Source organism: Athene cunicularia (assembly GCF_003259725.1).
Source record: "Athene cunicularia isolate RWA chromosome 15 unlocalized genomic scaffold, athCun1 chr15_part1, whole genome shotgun sequence".
NCBI lineage: Eukaryota > Metazoa > Chordata > Aves > Strigiformes > Strigidae > Athene > Athene cunicularia.
In genome coordinates, this window is record NW_020799121.1 from 4,635,475 (window position 1) to 4,654,084 (window position 18,610).

The window sequence follows — 18,610 nt, forward strand, 5'->3', positions numbered from 1 at the left end:
GGCGGGAGGGGAGTGGGGCGCTCCCGGGCCGGTACCTGAGGGGAATGCGGTGTGTAGGGGCCGGGCCGCTCCTCAGGGGAGCTCCGGAGTGGGGACACGGGCTGTTCCCAGAGGGGGATGTGTACGTGCTGAGGGCTCTTCTCCGCGGGGACAGGGCCGTCCCTGAGGGGACATGGCGTGGGCGCAGGGCCGTTCCAGGGGTGCAGTGTGGGGACAGGGTGGTCCCTGAGGGATGGGGACAAGGCAGCTCCACAAAGCGGTACGGTATCAGGACAAAGCTCTTGCCCAAAGGGAGGTATGGCTTCAGGAGAAGACTGCTGCTTGGGCAGCTGAGGATGAGGCAGTTGGCGTTCAGCTGCTTCTCAGTGTTGCTGTTGAGGGGCAGGTAAGTCCTTGACCACAGATACGGCAGCACCAGGGGTGTCAGGGCAGGGATTCTACTGAAGGGGACATAACGGGACAGACACAATGCTGTTCCTGCAAGTGAGAGGTCAGCCAGGTAGTGCAGCAACATCTATTCCTACTCTGGTATCCCTTGCCTTAGATTTTAGCAGCACTGAGGGGATTTCATAGAGATTATTTGGTTTCCATCCTTTTCGATGCATCCCTTGATAGATGCATAGACAGTACATTACTGGGAAGTAGCTCCCTACCATTTTCTGACAGTGGCAGGGAAGTAGTTTCATAGGGTGAATCAGCAGGAAAAGAATTCCAGAGTCCTGTTGCCGTGTCTCTGCATCCTCAGTGCTTTGGGACACATTCTTGGCAGACCTGATTACTTTACATTTGTAATTAATGGTTGTTTTCCCCACCACACCTAAATGAAGTCTACAACATCTTCATGTCATTCTGTTTTTTTCACATCACCACAGGCAGCAGCACAGTATCTGTAAAGTATCTTCGAAGTGTACAGGAAAGCCTCTTTTTTTTAAAAAAAATATGTAAAATTTGAGCAGAGATCCGGATGCAGGCCTCATGTAATAGTTATCTGACTAGCTGACTGAGTTGGTGGGATGTCAGTATATCCTGTACACAATGGCAGGATTGGCAGGAAGTCAAACCTGAAAGAAGGTGGGATTTGCTCCTGTTAGGCGCTTTGCTAGGAGCATTGCGAGAGCCATTAGCTTTGATGTGTAACTGCTCCCTGCTGGTGGGCCTGACGGACACGTTTCCCCAGAAGTGATTCAGGAGTGATTCAGAGGTTAAGGTGTAGTTAAATGAAACACACTTGTTTGTAGTGTCTATTAATTGACATTGACTGATTAATGATTGTCCTGATCTTTCTCCCTGGAATTAAAAGGAAATATGTGGACCTTTAATTACTTTAAAATTACTTTTATCGTGTGTTTTGTCCTTACATTTCTGGAAGGTTTTTTTAACATCTGATAATATATTGTTTCAAAAGGTTATACAGACTGCTTTCACTGAGGAATAAAACATACTTCCCAAACGGTACTGAGCTGTGCTAGACCTGTGCAGTTGAGCCAAGTTGAGCTGTATTTGAGTTGTAGAGTCTTTTTTCCGCGAATCAAGTGGATTAATACCACAGTTGTTCTCCAAGCAAATAAGAGAAAGGAGATCTTATGGCTTGAGAACATTTTTTTCGAGTAGTGCAGGAAGGAGTGAGAAATGTAACTCCTGTGACTGGATTGGTGGGAAACAAAACACCTCAACAAATGCTGCAGATCCAGTGAGGGAACTTACAAAACACAGATACAAGCAATGGAATACATGTATGTGAATGTGAAAGAAGTGGGGAGTAAGGACGTTAAATCCCTAGGGAAGAGTACATAAGGCAACAAAAGAAATCTGGGAGAAGTATTGGTAAAAATACATGAAACAGAGAAAGTACTAAGAAAACCCAGAAGATGAGGAACGAAAACAAAACGAGGAAAAAGACTTTCTTTCTCCAGGACTCTTGGAACAGTCAGTTCTTTCCTGAACAGGAAAGATGAAACCATATTAGCAATATTTTATGCATCATCAGATCAGTTCAGTATGCACACTTCTGCTTATCGATGTATATGTATGTGTATATATTTAAGTATGTATTTTTTTTCCTTTCGGTAGAATTAATGATGTTAATCATGGCTGCTGTAAAGTACTTAAGAGGTAATGCCCCAGGCTAAGTGTTAGAAAACAGGGAAATAAGCCAGTTAGGGTGAGACTGCTGTGCTAGAATGGAAACAAGAGAGTCAAGAAAGTCATCAGTGTCACAGTTGTGTTCTGAACACTTCGCTGGGTAAAAAACTGGCTGGACGGCCGGGCCCAGAGAGTTGTGGTAAATGGAGTTAAATCCAGTTGGCGGCCGGTCACAAGTGGTGTCCCCCAGGGCTCGGTTTTGGGGCCACTCCTGTTTAACATCTTTATTGATGATCTAGACGAGGGGATGGAGTGCCCCCTCAGTCAGTTTGCAGACAACATGCAGTTGGGTGGGAGTGTTGATCTGCTCGAGGGCGGGGAGGCTCTGCAGAGAGACCTGGACAGGCTGGAGCCATGGGCTGAGCCCAACTGCATGAGCTTCAATAGGGGCAAATGCCAGGGGCTGCACTTGGGCCACAACAACCCCCAGCAGCGCTACAGGCCTGGGGAGGAGTGGCTGGAGAGCTGCCAGTCAGAGAGGGACCTGGGGCGGGTGATTGACAGCCAGCTTAATATGAGCCAGCAGTGTGCTCAGGGGGCCAAGAAGTCCAATGGCATCCTGGCTTGCATCAGGATTAGTGTGGCCAGCAGGGACAGGGAAGGGATCTGACCCCTGTACTGGCACTGGTGAGGCCGCACCTCGATTCCTGTGTTCAGTTTTGGGCCCCTCACTACAAAAAGGCCATTGAATGACTCGAGCGTGTCCAGAGAAGGGCAACGAAGCTGGTGCAGGGTCTGGAGCACAGGTCTGATGGGGAGCGGCTGAGGGAACTGGGGGGGTTTAGCCTGGAGAAGAGGAGGCTGAGGGGAGACCTCATCGCCCTCTAGAACTACCTGAAAGGAGGGTGAAGAGAGCTGGGGATGAGCCTCTGTAGCCTAGTAGAAAGGGACAGGACAAGAGGGAATGGCCTCAAGTTGCGTCGGGGAAAGTTCAGACTAGATATTAGGAAGCATTTCTTTCCAGAAGGGGTTGTTGGGCATTGGAATGGGCTGCCCAGGGAGGTGGTGGAGTGCCCATCCCTGGAGGGGTTCAAGAGTCGGGTCAATTTGGAGCTTAAGGATATGCTGTAGGTGGGAACTGTGCTAGGCGAACGGTTGGACTGGATGATCTCCAGGGTCCTTTACAACCTAGATGATCTGTGATTCTGTGTGTGATTGCTTAGGGAGGCATAGGATTACTTTTTGTTTTAAATTACTCAGTAGATAAACCATTATTAGGTGAGAAAATACAGTAAGAAAATACAGTAAGAAGGACCCTTCAACTTTCTGTAGAGAGATATGTTCAGTAGTTTGGACAATTCGCTTAGCTTTTGTCCTTTTTGTAAGATAGATGTAAGTCTTATCTATCTCCCAAAGGCATTTTGGTGCCTCTTGAAACAGAAGCACAATTTATTTCAAAAGCAGAGGCTTACATTTCTTCCTGTGTCTGTTCATAACAATGCAGAAGACACACAGCTATTTTCTATCTGTGGATAAGAATAGGGCACTGTCCCTTTGTCCTCTGCATTCAAGGATATACCATCCTCTGTCAGTTTGGGTTTTTTTCTTAAATCTTGGTTTATCCTTGTTGATGCCTAAACCCCCTTTGTTATCTTCCAGAAGCTTTGGTCATCACTGTGGAATTCCTGGTATGAGAAAGCAGAGCGTCAGGGTAGAGAGAGGATCCTTGCTGAACTGCTGTAATCATGAAGACAGTGATTTTAATTGTCCTAATCATCTTCACTTTGCTGTCTTCAGGTAAGGCTGATGCAGAGAGGGAAGGAGAAAGGTGACCTCTGGATGGATTACCAGAATACAAACTCTAACATAGGCTTTGGTTTTGTTTTCTTCTGTGCAAAAAGTTTCAGCTAGAACTGTGTCTGTGATTTCCATTTGCCTGTATTTTTCCTGTTTGATCATTGACAGATGGTGACCCTGTTAGTTTTGAAGCAGCTTGATGTTTCTTAGTAATTCAGTGAAGGTTTGTTTCCTTTGAATAGTTGAGATCTGTGTGCTCATTAATGCTGTCAGAATGAATCAGTGTATTTCAAGCTGCTCCCCTCTAAAACCACAATGGGTTCATTTTGGAAATGTGCTCAATTAGCGTCAGAACAAGTGGCGTACTAATGTCTGATGCTATGCTCAAAGAAATAAAACTTCAGTGTTTTAATTGTAAGCATTATTTATTCCAGGCAATATTTTTGTTTAATATTAATAGATCACCAGACAGCCAAATGCTCAAACATCTGGAAATGACAATGTTACAGATGGTGTAGTATTTTCTATGCATTCAATCCTGGTTTTCATTACATGGTATAAGATTCTTTCAAGTTACATAACGGCATGCTGGTTTTATATATAATAATTTTTTTTTTTCCCTCCTTAAATGTATAGTATTTTCTTGAGATCTATATGATCATATATTTCAGAGTAGAAGGCATTTATTAGGAAGAATATAACATAGTACATCCAAGATGGAATAACTGGAGCCTAAAGCAAAAGAGGAAATTTTGTTGACATGTCTGGACTCCAGCCTTAAGATGTAGCTTTATAGTCAGTTTAAACCAAGTAAACCCCGACTCCTGCTGGAAAAGGAGGTTTCACTTTCTCCACTTCTAATTGCATCCTCCTAACCTCTTCTTTCTGCTGACATTGTTCTGGGGCTTTTTGTATTTGGTTACCTAGTTTTCAGCTGGAAAAAGACCTGACAACTGACTAGTTCAGTTCTGCAGTGTTCCTGTGCAGGTTATTTAATCTCTTTGTTTGGCAACCAAAAATGAATTCTTACTTCTTGCTTGAAAGAGGTAGGATTTTGAGGATTTTGTTGTTAATGTTTATTCAATACTCTGTTCAACGTAGTACATGATTCTTCATTGTCAATAACCAGATCGTCCCTAGTTTCTGTCTTTCATAGTGGGTGTTTTCATGGAAGAGAAACCCCTCCATCTTGAGGGAAATCCAGCAAGTCACTTGTGATTGCTGAAGAAATAGATACTAGATTGTTTAAAACCAGAAGAAGGTCCGAGTGACAGAATTGCCATCAAAATTTCAAATAGTCCCAGATCCTCACCTCCTGCACTGAAGTGTTTGGTTTACTCTATTATAAAGTACCATTTAATTACTAATTTCTTCCAACTTAAAATTTTCACACTTCTCCTCTGATCTAAGGTTTTCTGACTCTGGAGCTCTAATGTGGGTCTGAATTTAAAATCAAGTCATCTTTGTCTGGAAAGAAATGGGAAGGAACTACTATTCTAACAAAGCATGTAGCTCAGTGCTGTGAGACACCTGGGACTTGCAATGCCAGTTATTGGCTGTTTAAAAAACAACAATCTCCTCTCTAAAGACTAAATTCAACAAAGCTAAAACAACTTGATCCCTATCAACATCCTCCCTCTATATTTCTTGTTCTCTTGCAGGCTTAGTTCTGAGTTTTCTAGAACTTTGTAACAGAAATATTAAGATTGGTATGGATGAATTCTGCACAGGAATATGTGTGTGAAAGCACCAGAGGAAACAGAAGATCAAAGTTTAAGAGAATGGCCTGTATTGATAACCAAGGACACAATTAACAGCAATAAAACTGATAAACCCTGGGGAATGCATTGTTTCATCAAGATTAGAAGGTCTGTTCTCTGCTAAGGTCACATCACAATTGATTTGTTAGGAGAAAAACTGCAGCCTGATAACAGGAAGATGTTAACAAGGTTATCCTGCACTGTAAGTGCCATTCCCCTTCTGGCTGTCCCAACAGGAAAACAGACCATAGCCTAAGGACGTCCTTGCCTTTGTTTCCTCATTTTGGGTGGCAACTTTGCCTAAAATTCATGGAGGATGAAGCAAGGAAGATTCTGCGGCAAAAGGTCATGCCATAAGAATTGTTGTTTTTTGAAAAATCTACCTAAAAGCGAGTTTTTTGCTGCCAGTGAAGAGGAAGCGAAGTGACATAGTAAAGATTCAACAGCAAACATTCATAGTCCTCCCTGTTGGGCAAAAGTGATCTTGGTCAGGCTGCTTGGGCTTATCTCTTGGGTGCCTGTAAGTATGTGGGTGTGTGAGTGAGCAGAATCAATTTACTTTTGAGGTGAGGTTAAAAAAAGTAAAATAACCTCCTCTTCCATAAGGTCTTAAACTGAGAGGTGTTTTTTTTTTTTCTCTAAATCCTATAAATCTTGATTTCTTTTTGATCCTACAGGGAAGAAATTCCGATGGTGCACCCTTTCTGACCTAGAGCAGAGAAAGTGTGCTGAACTGTCCAAAGCACTTACGGCTGTGCTTCCCCTTGCTACTGCCAATTCGTTTGCTAGGATTTCTTGCATCAGAGCCCACAATACATATGACTGCATTGATAAAATCAGGGTGAGTTCACAGAGATTTTTAAAACTGTTTTTGAGTCCAATCCTCTTTTGAAGAATTAACTGGTAAACAGAATCCATGGGAGAATAAAATGATACTGAAGTGATGGTATTGCATATACACAGTGCCTTGAAAGGCAAGAATTAAAACCTGTGAGCATTCTACTAGATGTACTATTTTACCCCAGCTAATGTCCTTGCAAGCTCCAGGAAATAATTCAAAAACTGCTTGAAAATAAATGGACAAAACCAAACTACCAAATTAAAACTTGCTCAGAGCATTCCTCTTGCTCATGGGTTTTGGTCCTACTCTGACTATGATGAATATTTTCTCTTCCCTTAATTCCCTGCTAGTTTTAGCCCCTAGTCCATCTTTCCTGAAGCAAGGAGCAAAGCCTTTTTTCCTATCTTTAATTTGAATAAAATTAGATATCAAACCTTTTGTAAGTGTAAGCTCTCGTAGTTGTCCATTTCTGAAATGAAATTTTCATAATGCTATATGATTTGAAAAAAAATCACCCATGAAGAAGGAAGATAAGCATCTGCTGTATAATAATTTCATTTACATACCTAAAACTTGGTTGGAATAGAGAATTTCAGTTTCCATTTTCATTCAGTCCCAGCTGCCTTCAGTGGAGTCTAAATCTGACCTGGAAAACAAAACAAAGAAAACCTTTCTTGTTGGTTCAGGGAATAATTTCTTTTGTGTTTTCTTTCAGTCCTGCAATCCTAGTTAATAAATTTCAGTTCCTCTTTCTGGGTTATGGAAAGATTATAGCCAGGAGAACTCTGAGAAGGATTTGGGGTCTTGGGGGAGCAGTAGGAGGAAATAGGGGTTGCCTTTTTTCTTCAGTTGGCATCAGAATTGAGTTTTTGGAATGCAAGGCCCAAAAAAGAGGTGAGAAAGAACTGGTATTTTTTGAATTAACTCAGCCTTCATTGGTAACATTTTACCATGCTTAAGAGCAGGGATTCAATTAAAAATTAAGCAAATGCTTGTAAAAATCACCTGTTACTACTTCTCAGGCAGAAACTGGTCTTGAAGCTGTTTATTTCCCTGTAAGCACATTTGTTTTGAGGGTTTTGCTGTTGTTTTTAAGGTGAATAAAGCAGATGCTGCCTCCTTGGATGCTGGAGATGTTTACTCTGCTGTAAAGCTCTATGGTTTGACAGTGGTGGCAAAGGAGATCTATGATCAAGGTAGGTTCATAAAGCAAAAGAATAAACTGTACTTCTGATTTGGATAATAAATTGCCGTGCAGTGAAAGGCACAACTCAAGAATTCTTGACAAAAACTCTGTATGTTTTCATTAACTTCATAGGAGTATGTAGGTGACTAACAACTGTTTCTAAAATACTTAAGTGATGATGAATAAAATACCAGTGGTGTTTTGTATCTAGTAGCCTTTCTGCCTATAGTAATGTCACTATGACAAAGTGTATCTACTGCTGCCTGCAGCACAAGTGTACGGGAGTTCTACAGCATGTAAGAAGGGCTTTATTCCATCGGTGTCAGTTCTTATACCATGCTTTTTACTAGTTTAACTGAACATTTACTAGCGGTTCTTTAAGAGATTACTTCTCTCATTAATTAATTCTCTCATTCTCACCCTAAAGAGACACAAATATAAGGTGAGGAATCTTGTAATGGTAAGATTCCTCTTCTTTCCTGGAAGACCTGAACAGTCTGTGCGATGAATGATTTATAAGGCAAAAATAAATAAATCTGAGCCAAATAAATAAATCTGAGCCAATAAATAAATCTGAGCCAAAATCAAGTATATGGTAGAAAATACTTGTGGGACATGAATCTGAGAAGGAAGCCAAATTAGCAGATAAATGTAGGAAGAAACTAATAAGGGGACAGTATGGGAACAGAGGTGAATTTTGTTTTGGCTGAAGAACCATGAAATCCTAGTGGAATTGATACGTTCCATGTGGAAAGTATGTTCTGAGGATATGGCATAGGAGTTATTTCCATTACAATACCTAAACAGTGTGATACAAACGTTCAAAATTCTTGAGCAGCAATTGCATCGGATGATGGAGTGGGATCATCTTGCAAGCATTTTCCACCAGATTTTTACATTCTTGCTTTGGACATCACTTGCATCACTCAGTTTGACAAGGTGCCATGTAGCCAGTATATGGTAAAGCATATGTGCCTATTTTTCATGCACCTAAGAGGTTTTTTCTCCTTAGCCATGTTCACAGAAGCGGTTGAACTCCTGTACACAGATGGAAGCTGTAGAATTGGGATTTAGTTATTCCTGTTACGTATTTTGTGCTATTGCAGGAAATTGCGTGTTTGCTGTGGCCATTGTCAGACGAGGAACTCTGGATATCCAGAGGCTACGAGGTGCACGCAGCTGCCACAATGGAGCCAGGTGGACATCAGGCTGGAATATTCCACTTGGCTTTCTCCTTGCAAGAAATGATCTTTCCTGGGATGAGGCGCAGCCTCTGAGCCAAGGTGGGCGATAGGAGCTGTAGGGCTGTGTCTCTGCCCTCAGAAAAAGTGAGTGACATGCAAGCAGATGTAGGATGAACTGAGCTGTGTGGAAGCTGAAGGGCTTTGTGGTTGAGATATCCTCCTGGCATGTTTTTGCTACTGGCTCTTAGCTCTTGTCAGAACTTTTCTAGTGACCTCAAAGTGGCAGAATTGTTACCAAAAGAGGAAATCTTTGTGTTTTGTATGCAACAGGGAACAATTCTTTACATATCTAGCCACCACAAAGATGGTTTTAAACAAGTGAAATTTGATCACTCCGTTTTCAGCAAATGTTTCAACTTTGACATTTAGACAATGAAACCACATTTGCTGATTTATCTTTTTTTTTTTTTTTTTTTTTTTTTTAAGCACCACAGTCCTAGTTATGTTAATGATATGTTTGGCCCCTTTTCCTTCTTCTATTTTTTCTGATTTGACTTTTTTTCTTTCTTCCCCCCCCCTACATCCGCAGTAATCAGTGAGTATTTCAATGCAAGTTGCATCCCTGGTGTTGGTGTTGCTGCTCCTCAACTGTGTGCTCTCTGCCAAGGACAAAAATCCTATGTCAGAGACAAGAACCACTTCTGTGAGACAAGCGGTAACGAACCCTTCTATGACTCTGAGGGAGCCTTCAGGTGAGCTCTGTGACACTGGTACTGAATTCACCTGGGGAGAAAAAGAACTTTAAAGGGAGAAAAAGTCAGGTGACATGTTAATAGGCTGGCATTTGTCTTCCTGCAGGTGCTTGAAGAATGGAGTGGCAGATGTTGCCTTTTTAGATCATTTAACAATTATGAGTGCCACAGGTAATCCTAGAAACTCAGGTTCCTTTTAACCTTTGACTGTGCCCTTTCCTGCATGGGAGTTTGGGGGATATGCTTATGTTTTTTGTTGTTTCCAGGGAAAATTTAGTCCTTGCAAGCAGTTCAGTGATATTTCTTGTCTCTCTGTGCAAGTCAGAAGGAAACAGAAGAGGAAAGACTAAGTGAGCAATAATTGCTCATAGGAGATTCTTAGAATGGGAGCAGACAGATGTTTTTATACAGGTGATTTCTCAAGCCTAAAGTCTCTGAGGCAGCTGTCAGTATTCGTGTTGCCTGAGTTACAAGATTCCTTTTAAAATTCAGTGTATTGAGCTGCTAGAATATGCAGTTCCTGTACAGCTGTTTAGTATTTTTAAACTCAGTCAAGCTCTGTACTGATGTTTTTGGAGGTGGTTAGCAGTAGTATTTGCAAGTAAGTATTTTTAAACAAACCTATTTACAGGGGTACAGCTTAATGAGTATTTTGGAGTACCTCTGGCCGAGATCCCTCTCTTTGTTAAGAGAAGAATATATCAAAGACAACTTTCTCAAGTGTGCTTGCTACACTGTGCTGCCTGCATAATCTTTTGAGCAGCCTCCTCTGAAAAATGTTTTACCTTCCATCTCTGTGCCTGCTGTCAAGCCATGTCTCACTTCATAGATTCATGCGTGTCCTCTTGTTTCAGAGTCAGAACAACAGGAATATGAACTCTTATGTCCTGATGGGACTACAGCTGAGCTGGCTGAATACAGCACCTGTAATTTGGGCAAGGGACCTGGCCGTGGTGTCGTCACCCGCCACAACTTCCAAAAGATCACCAACAAATTTCTTAGCATGGTCCAAGTGAGTGGATATCGTAAACTGTGTTTCTCCAGACACAGGTTTTTCTTCCATCTTTGGACATTACCACCCAGTTTGCCTTTTTTCTTGAGAAATTTATAGTTAGTGTGAACAAAGTACTAAAAATTAATTGTTCTGGGGAAGGATCCTGCATTGGCTTCTGGAAGAAGGTTCTACTTTTCTCTAAAGTGTTCCTCTGTGGAAGGTTGAGAATAAATAAATAAAGAAGGGGAAGATGCCATAACACCCAAGCTGGAAAATGGCTGATGATGTTTATCCTGTCCTGGAACTTAGTTGAATTCTTATGTAGCCGAGGGTGACGCATAGGTTCAGGCAGCGTTCACCTTTGTTCCTCTCTTTTTCTCAACTTATAAATAGTATCTATTACCTTGACATCCAGGGCTCTATTTGAAGCTGAACTGGAAATGTATATTTAAATGCAAATTTAAAGAATTTATGAAGCCATCTGGCCCTTAAAATAGTCCAGTAGCCAGTGAATAATTCAACCCAGTGGGCTGGGTTGTGCTGTCCAGTGGACTCTGGTAGACAGCAGTTGTACAAAATCTCTACTGAGAGATCTTCCTGTGCCTTTGTCTGTGCACTTATGAACACATACCTCAGCTGTTTTCCCCCATACATAGCAATGGCTGTGCAGCAGTGTTCCTAGTACACTTCTCAGTGCTTGCTTCTCTTCCAGTACCATCAGGCTGAACAGAGGTACTTTGCACATGGTATTTCCCAATCATAAAGCATACGATATCCTGCACCCCTTTAAGGTGCTGATCTTTATCACAAGTGGTTCTCATTCAGCTATACTCCCTCAGTTGCCTTTCCAGGGTAGGAGACATTGAGCAGAGCCCAATAAATTGGAATAACTAAGATGGGAAAAAAAATCTTCAAAAAAGTTAATCCTATAATGCTTTTAAGGACTGGAACCATCCACTCATTGCAGTGCCTGTGGACTTTGTACCACAGTGTGATGGAACCCTGAGTATTATGTTACAAACCATTGATATGAAGGGAGGGAAGGATGAAGCTGCCTGTTACTGGAAGGATGAGCAGATTTATTGCAATTAAAAGTATTGTTCTTGTCCTAGCGCCTCTTTGGGAGAAAAGGAAAGGAAAGAGCCAGGTTTGAACTCTTCACTTCAGCACCCTTTGGGGGAAAGAACCTGCTGTTCCGGGATGCCACTCAGCACCTGCAGCTTCTTGAGGAGCAGCTAGAGATTGCCTATGTCCTTGGTCTGGATTATGTAGCTCTCCTTAAGGGACTAGGCCACGAAGGTGAGGAGCCTTCTAGAGGACTGTAACTAAGGAAAAGGAAGAAAAAGTTCTCTTTCCATGTTATTCCTCCCTGCCAGGCACAAGTGCATAGACCTAAATTTCCCCTTAACAAAGAACAGATTGGCACATAGGTGACATGATCTCACTGTGCTCCTTCCTTCTAATTTCAGGGAGCTCTTTGGACAACAGTGTTGTGCGCTGGTGCTGCATCAGTGATGCTGAGCTTCGCAAATGTGAGGAGTGGGCACTGAGCATCAAATCTGACCCATTGGTCTGTGTCCAAGCAACTTCTATGACCAAATGCATTGAAATGATCAAGGTAGGAGAGTCCCTCTGGTCAGAGTGTATGTTAAGACCACAGAGGGTGTGTATGTCCTTGTCTGAGCTGAACAAGAGGAAAAAACAGCTTGTACACTAAAGGAACCAGTGGGAATGAGAGTCAATTTATACAGGGGAATTTCCAACCTGTGTGATAGTACAGCTGCTTGGTTACACAATTCATGCGAATCCTGTTTTTGTTATTTTCTATAATGCTGTTGGCAGAGTAGTGAGGCTGATGCGGTCACCCTGGATGCAACACACGTCTACATTGCAGGGAGGTGTGGATTGGTGCCTGTAGCTGTAGAATGTTATGGTAAGTTCTCATGTGACCTTAGCAAGAAGGGAGGGAGCACCACTGAAGAATATGGTTAAATTTCCACAGTTTTTGGTGTTTTGTGATAGAAGCAGAAATCAATATGTATGTCCAAATATTCTTCCCAGCTCTTCCAGTGACTGGCTCTAGCATTTGGTCTGGCTGTTTATGGTATCTCTTCTGTAAAAGGGACAGAGATGGTGACCTGGCTCAAGAGGATTGCAAGGTTTTTGATGGGGTGCTGCCATGTAATAGGAACAACAGCAGTTGCAGGATCCTTAACGGTTGTCTCTCCTCTCCAGGGAGAGATTGTGCTCCAGCTGCTGAGAGCTCAGAAGAAACAGGGAAACTAATTCATCTTAAGCATAAAGGTAAAGGACAACTTTGAGAAGGCAAAATATTTAGATTTTCCTGAGATTGCCTCCTGGCAATGTAGGAATGTCTTTGCATGTTGGTTTGGGAATGTTCAGTAGGAGCTCTTGTGCATGTTCAGTAGGAGCTTTACAGATAATGCCTGGCAGCCAGGACAAGAGCTTTGTGGCTAAGCAGAGTGCAGATCCTGTACTGTAACTGAAGATACCATGACAGGATGAGGGAGGGAAGAGGGGGGCTGTACCTGTCTGGAATACTTAATTGCCTTGGTATAACTGGTTGTTGTCATTGTTTTACAGCACTGCCGCCTGTTTATGCTGTTGCTCTCGCTAAGAAAAACGCCAAACAGATTAACATCCATAACCTTAGGGGAAGGCGATCCTGCCACAGTCACCTGTATAGTCCTGGAGGATGGTTATTTCTTTCCAGATACACAGTGGGAGCTCTGGAGAATGATACTGAGAACTGTGACATTGACTCTGGTAAGGGCTGCTCTGGGTTATCTGTTGACTAGACCACAGAGATCTGAAGCCCCAAATCTGGGAGTAAAATGGAGATGGGGCCATGAGGAGTGACCAGCAAGTGATGACTGCAGTCTCAGAGGGTACTGAAGCAGCTCTTCTTCCTACCTGACCATGAGAGATTCTTGACACTGTTTAGCTCTGTTCTTGCTAGCTATTAGGATGGAATTCCATGCCTGTCTTTTCCCATGTGTGAAGAGGCTTTGGAATACTTTACCTTAATCTCACCTTGTTTTTCTTTACTCAGTTTATCAGAATTACTTTTGGAAGGGGTGCATGCCAGGAGCAGATGGAAACCTGTGCAAGGTGTGCATTGGAGACAGTGAGGTGGAAGGTGCTCGAGTATCTAGCAGATGTGCTGCAAGTCACAACGAACATTACTATGGCAATATGGGAGCCCTCAGGTGAGCTTTTTGTCAGAGTCAGAAATGCAGAGCAATAGCCAGAATTGGCTTATTATTTTGCTGATGGTTTTCTCTGGAATTTGGGTGGGTTTTTTTAAGCAACTGCCTGTATAAGCTTTTGCTAGCATGTATTTTGTTTTTGTTGCAGTTGCTATGGGATGTTCAGCTGACTGATGATTTAAACCAGTTATGAAACCCTTTCCAGAGCAAGGCAATGCTTCCAAATATGTAAGGCTTAGAGTATTGATACAGATTAATTAAAGAGAAGGTATGAAGGTAGTTAGAAGGTCAGAGAGCAGAGGTGATGTCGTAAGAAGCAGTGTAGGGTACAGGAGGTAATTAAATAGACTGGAAATATTAAAAAAATTAGTTGAAGACAGAGGCAGAGAAGAATACCGCCTCTGTCTTCAACTAGGTGAAAGCAGTCTTATATATATACATAATGCATTTAGTTGAATTACATTCTCTTTCCTGGCTAGGCACAGGTAAGTCTGCATGGACATTGTGCCACAACTTTGACTTGGGAGCTGCTTTAAGGGATTGTCTTATCGAATACATGAACACTGTCCACTGAGATCTATACTGACATCACTGACTTGTTCCATATAACAACCAAGTAATTACAGACAAGAGGGATACTTCCAGCTACTCCTGTTTTAGCTTCAGATGACCGTCCAAATGTCAGCCATCCTGTAGTGGCTGTGTCTGATAACTTGATTTTTTTCCTACACTAGGTGCCTAGTTGGCAATCCCAGTGGAAGAAGCTTTGGAGATGTAGCTTTCCTGGAACACTCTAACCTACTCCAGAACATAAAGAGTGAGATGCAGATATTCTCTTTTCCTTTGAGAATGTTCATTAGCGTCAGTTACTTCCTACACAGTGACCATCACTCTCAAGGATCAGTTTTTACAGGTTTAATCTAGGTCCATGAAATTGTGTTTGTGACTGGAAAATTGCAAGAACCTTCCCGCATGTAGGTGTTCCAGTAAAGCTCAAAATTGAGATACTGTTCAGTTTTGGAGAGGAGAGAGAAATTGCACTAAGTGCAAAGACCAATGTGTGTGCTGGGGGTGGTAATCATCCTTGGAGACTGCACTAGTTTTTGGAGAGCTCACAGCTTTAAAAAGCAAGTGACTTCTCACCAGACCTTCTCCCATAGGCAGCAATGGTGCATGTACCCGTTGTTTTTAATCAGAGTTTCAAGAATAAAAGTAGCAGATAAGGGCGATGCTGTGGGCTGCTTGTGCTGGGAGATGTTCTATGGCTTCATCATGACAGGGCAGCTTCCTCACGTTGTTTCATGGGCATTTGTGGAATAAATTGTCCAAGTAGTTTAATAGGTGAAAGTACTACAAATTATTTTGCCTTTCACACTTTGTAAAACAACATTGTTAGTACACTGTGAAATGTTTAATTTCCCCTGGGAAATACTGATCTTTGCAACAGTCTAGCAATTGGATTTCGTTGATGAAAATGGTTTCGGAAGTAGCTTAAATCTCCTCAGTCTCTTAAATTATGCGTACTGCTCTAACAGCCAAAATATGCTGCCTTTTCATAGAGTTGAAGAAAAAGGGAGCCCCCATTTTGTTCAGCCTGATAAAGCACACCGAAATTCTATTTTAGGCAATTTCAGTGACAGAAGAGACTTTTCTAAGAGAGGAATCTCTAAAATCAAGTGGAGGTATAAGGGCTTGGAAACGCACAGGAATTCATGAAACAATGAGCGGTTTGTTTGCGGGAGCAAAGGACATGCAGGCTGAATTGTTTTCAGAAAGCAGTCTGATTACAGATGAAAAAGAGGCATGATAAGCTGTTCACATGCCTTGATATTACTACTTTTTAGTTGATATGTGCAGCTTAAGCTCACTGACCTGTTTCCTCCGTGAAAACAGTACCCTGGTCCTTATCGTTTCTAATAAACGCTGACATAGCATGCTGCATTTGTTTTGAAAATATTAAGTAAACTTCTTTCTCTCAATTTTTAACATTTTCCATGAGATTCACCCTGTCTTCTGCTTTCATTTTTTAAAAGGATTTGCTTTCACTTCATCTTCTTTTCAGATTTGGACAGCTCTGGCTGGGCAAAAGGTTATACCCCTATTGACTTTGAACTCTTGTGTCCGGATGGAACGCGTGCTGCAGTCACAGAATGGGCAGGCTGTAACCTTGGCCCCATTCCCCCCAGCACTGTCATGACTCGACCAGTCACTGTCACAAAAATCTATGACTTTCTAATGAAATCTCAGGTAAGAAGGTAACAAGGAAAAAGCTAGTGTGTTATCACTTGTTATGTACGACTGCTAAAAACCATTTCAAGATCAAAAGCTTTATATACCAAGTACATAAAGTTCCTCCAGGTCCAATATGAAAGAATTAAGAGTATGCGTAGAAGATTGAGAAAAGAATTATTTGGATTCTCTGAAGGGGCATTTTGGCACCAGCTGCCATTCCGCAGGGGTCATACTTTTGCTGAGAAATAAGCTGCTGCACAACTGCATCTTTTTGTATGAATAAGGACAGTGCTAAGTGAAAGTAGAACCTTTTTTTTCTGCTAGATGTTTCTATAAAACTGAGGGTCACCAGCTTAACCTTGCTATTTATGACCCAAGCTGTGAACCTCACTTATTTTCTCTTTAGGAATCTCTGGGAAGCAAACTGGATTCTGAATTCCACCTCTTTCAGTCGTGGAAGTATGGTGGAAGTGATCTGCTTTTCAAAGACACTACTCAGTACCTTGTTCATGCAAGTCACATGAGCTATCAGGAAATTCTTGGAGTGTCTTTCTTTCAGCTGGCAGAATTGGTGTTTAATTGTACACCTGCAGGTAATATCAAGTTCTTAACTCTGAATTAGAGAAAAATGCAAAGCAGGAAGCCTTCTGTGCATAGCTATTGCCCTGTTGTTTAGACTGAAAGAAGTATGTTCTACATAATCCTGTTAGCACAGTTTTCCAAGGAGTACTGTGTTTGGAGCTCCTTTAGAGCCTCTTATAACTCCTATCCAAAAGCACTGAAACTGGAGCTCTGCAGGAACAGAATAAACAGTACATTTCAGAGCAAATATGAGGTTATTGAAATAGGACTGGTTTATTCCCACCCTGAGCTTTCCCCCTTCAATTCCAAATATTAGTTCTGGGAAAAGGGAATGTCATGTTCATTTGGATATGCCAAACTTATGCCAAAGATAAGAAATTTTATATTTAATTCTTGAATTAACCTCAAAATAAATTAAATAATTACCTTTTAAAAAAGAGTACACTATAGAACTCAAGATCAAAACCTTTATAAACTTAAGGGATAGCTTTTTCGTTATTTTCCACAGAAGGCTGTAAGAAGTATGCTTTTAGCTCTGTCTAAAGCTGTCTATGAGCCAAGGTCAGGCTGTTTTGGGATCTGAAAATCTGGATTGAAGTAAATGAAGAGTCCAAGTTGTTAAAGAACTGCAATTCAGAAAGGGAATTTTACCTCTATTCTACTGTTTTAGTGAATAGTACCTGATGAATTTGTAATTTTTAAAGCTGATAGCATCTTTAAGTGTATACTTTCTTACTGGTTTGTAGGCATCTTAGACTTCTGCAAACAGGATATCTGTAAATCTTCATCAAATGACAGCTAATACAGAGACTTTGCATGGCATTTCATCACCATCAATGTTGAAAACAAGAAAATGTGCAAGTCCAACCGATCCAAACCAATCAGCAAGGAGACAGTCACCTCTAGAAATGTATGCTGAATACTCTCATCTTTTTTTTTTTTTTAAGCAGATTTTATGTTTATGATAATGTAATACTACTTATATGTCACCCCTTTCTTGTTTGGAGCATGGCATCATGTGGAACAGCACAGGCCAGTCTGCATAGCCTACAGCACAGAACTAGGATCATCAGTTCTGTACGGCTACTGTGGAGAAATCAGCGTTTCTGTGGAAATATAGCAGGGCCAGTACCATGGACTAAAATATGAACTGTCATGAGTGTCACGGGTTAGTTGGTAGCAGTTTACCCTGCTTGTCTTATAAACTGTTTCCATGTAGAAAAAAAACCAAATCAGCTGACATTTTGGTAGTTGCAGCATTGTCGTCCTCTATCCATGATTTCGGTTGCAGCTAGGGAGGCCTTGCTGAATACGCGTATATGCTATAGGTTGTATATGTAATTGCTATCAGTATAAGTAGTCTTTTCTGCTTTTAACTGGGAAGAATGTATTTGCTTTTTTAACCAAGGATTTATACTAGTAAATCAAAATATTTTTATCTCACAAATTAATGTATTAAGGCATCTAATAGCCAGCAGAACTGGATGCTTGCAACTTTAAGGTGAAGGAAAGCAATGGATATTCATCCCTGTCAAAAATGTCAACCATTACTTTGTAGTATTTTGGCACTTTGATTCTCTGATTCTGTGAAGTGTCAAAAGATGATTTATTGATTAAACAGCATTGGTTTTACAAGCAGAAACTGCCTGAACATGATATGGAGTGTTTTGAACAGAATGTATCATGTATTCATTTTTTACTTAGATAAAGTTTTTGGGTGGATGGCTCTTCATGGGCAGGGCTCATTTCAGTTTGCAAGAGTGTTATCACCTTCTGCTCCCATGTACCCTGAACCAGGCATGGATAAGATTTTTAATTTAAAAAAATAATTTAAAAATCCTTCACCCAAAACTTTCCAGTCCTTGCTACATATATTGTAGCTCTATTTACCTCTGCTAGCAATAAATGAGATGCAAATAATGAAAACAGGTCAGCTGCAATAAAGTCAATGTATCTGCCAAATAGAAAGT

At 41.4% G+C, this 18,610-nt stretch overlaps 1 protein-coding gene across 2 annotated transcripts; it reads left to right on the plus strand.

Moving 5' to 3' along the window:
* Nucleotides 1-108: 108 nt before the first annotated feature.
* Nucleotides 109-18,557, plus strand: LOC113486339 (melanotransferrin-like). Of its 2 annotated transcripts, none has more exons than XM_026860115.1 (18): nt 109-385; nt 3,742-3,879; nt 6,317-6,480; nt 7,577-7,676; nt 8,773-8,949; nt 9,440-9,602; nt 9,709-9,773; nt 10,457-10,614; nt 11,709-11,895; nt 12,066-12,214; nt 12,439-12,529; nt 12,832-12,900; nt 13,201-13,383; nt 13,670-13,826; nt 14,561-14,643; nt 15,889-16,073; nt 16,465-16,651; nt 17,387-18,557. In XM_026860115.1, the coding sequence occupies exons 2-18, from the start codon at nt 3,828-3,830 to the stop codon at nt 17,440-17,442; spliced, it is 2,226 nt and encodes a 741-aa protein (XP_026715916.1). In that variant the 5' UTR covers nt 109-385; nt 3,742-3,827; the 3' UTR covers nt 17,443-18,557. The 2 variants fall into 2 exon arrangements, with proteins under 2 accessions (XP_026715916.1, XP_026715917.1); XM_026860116.1 differs by lacking the exon at nt 109-385 and adding an exon at nt 3,402-3,474.
* Nucleotides 18,558-18,610: the final 53 nt, after the last annotated feature.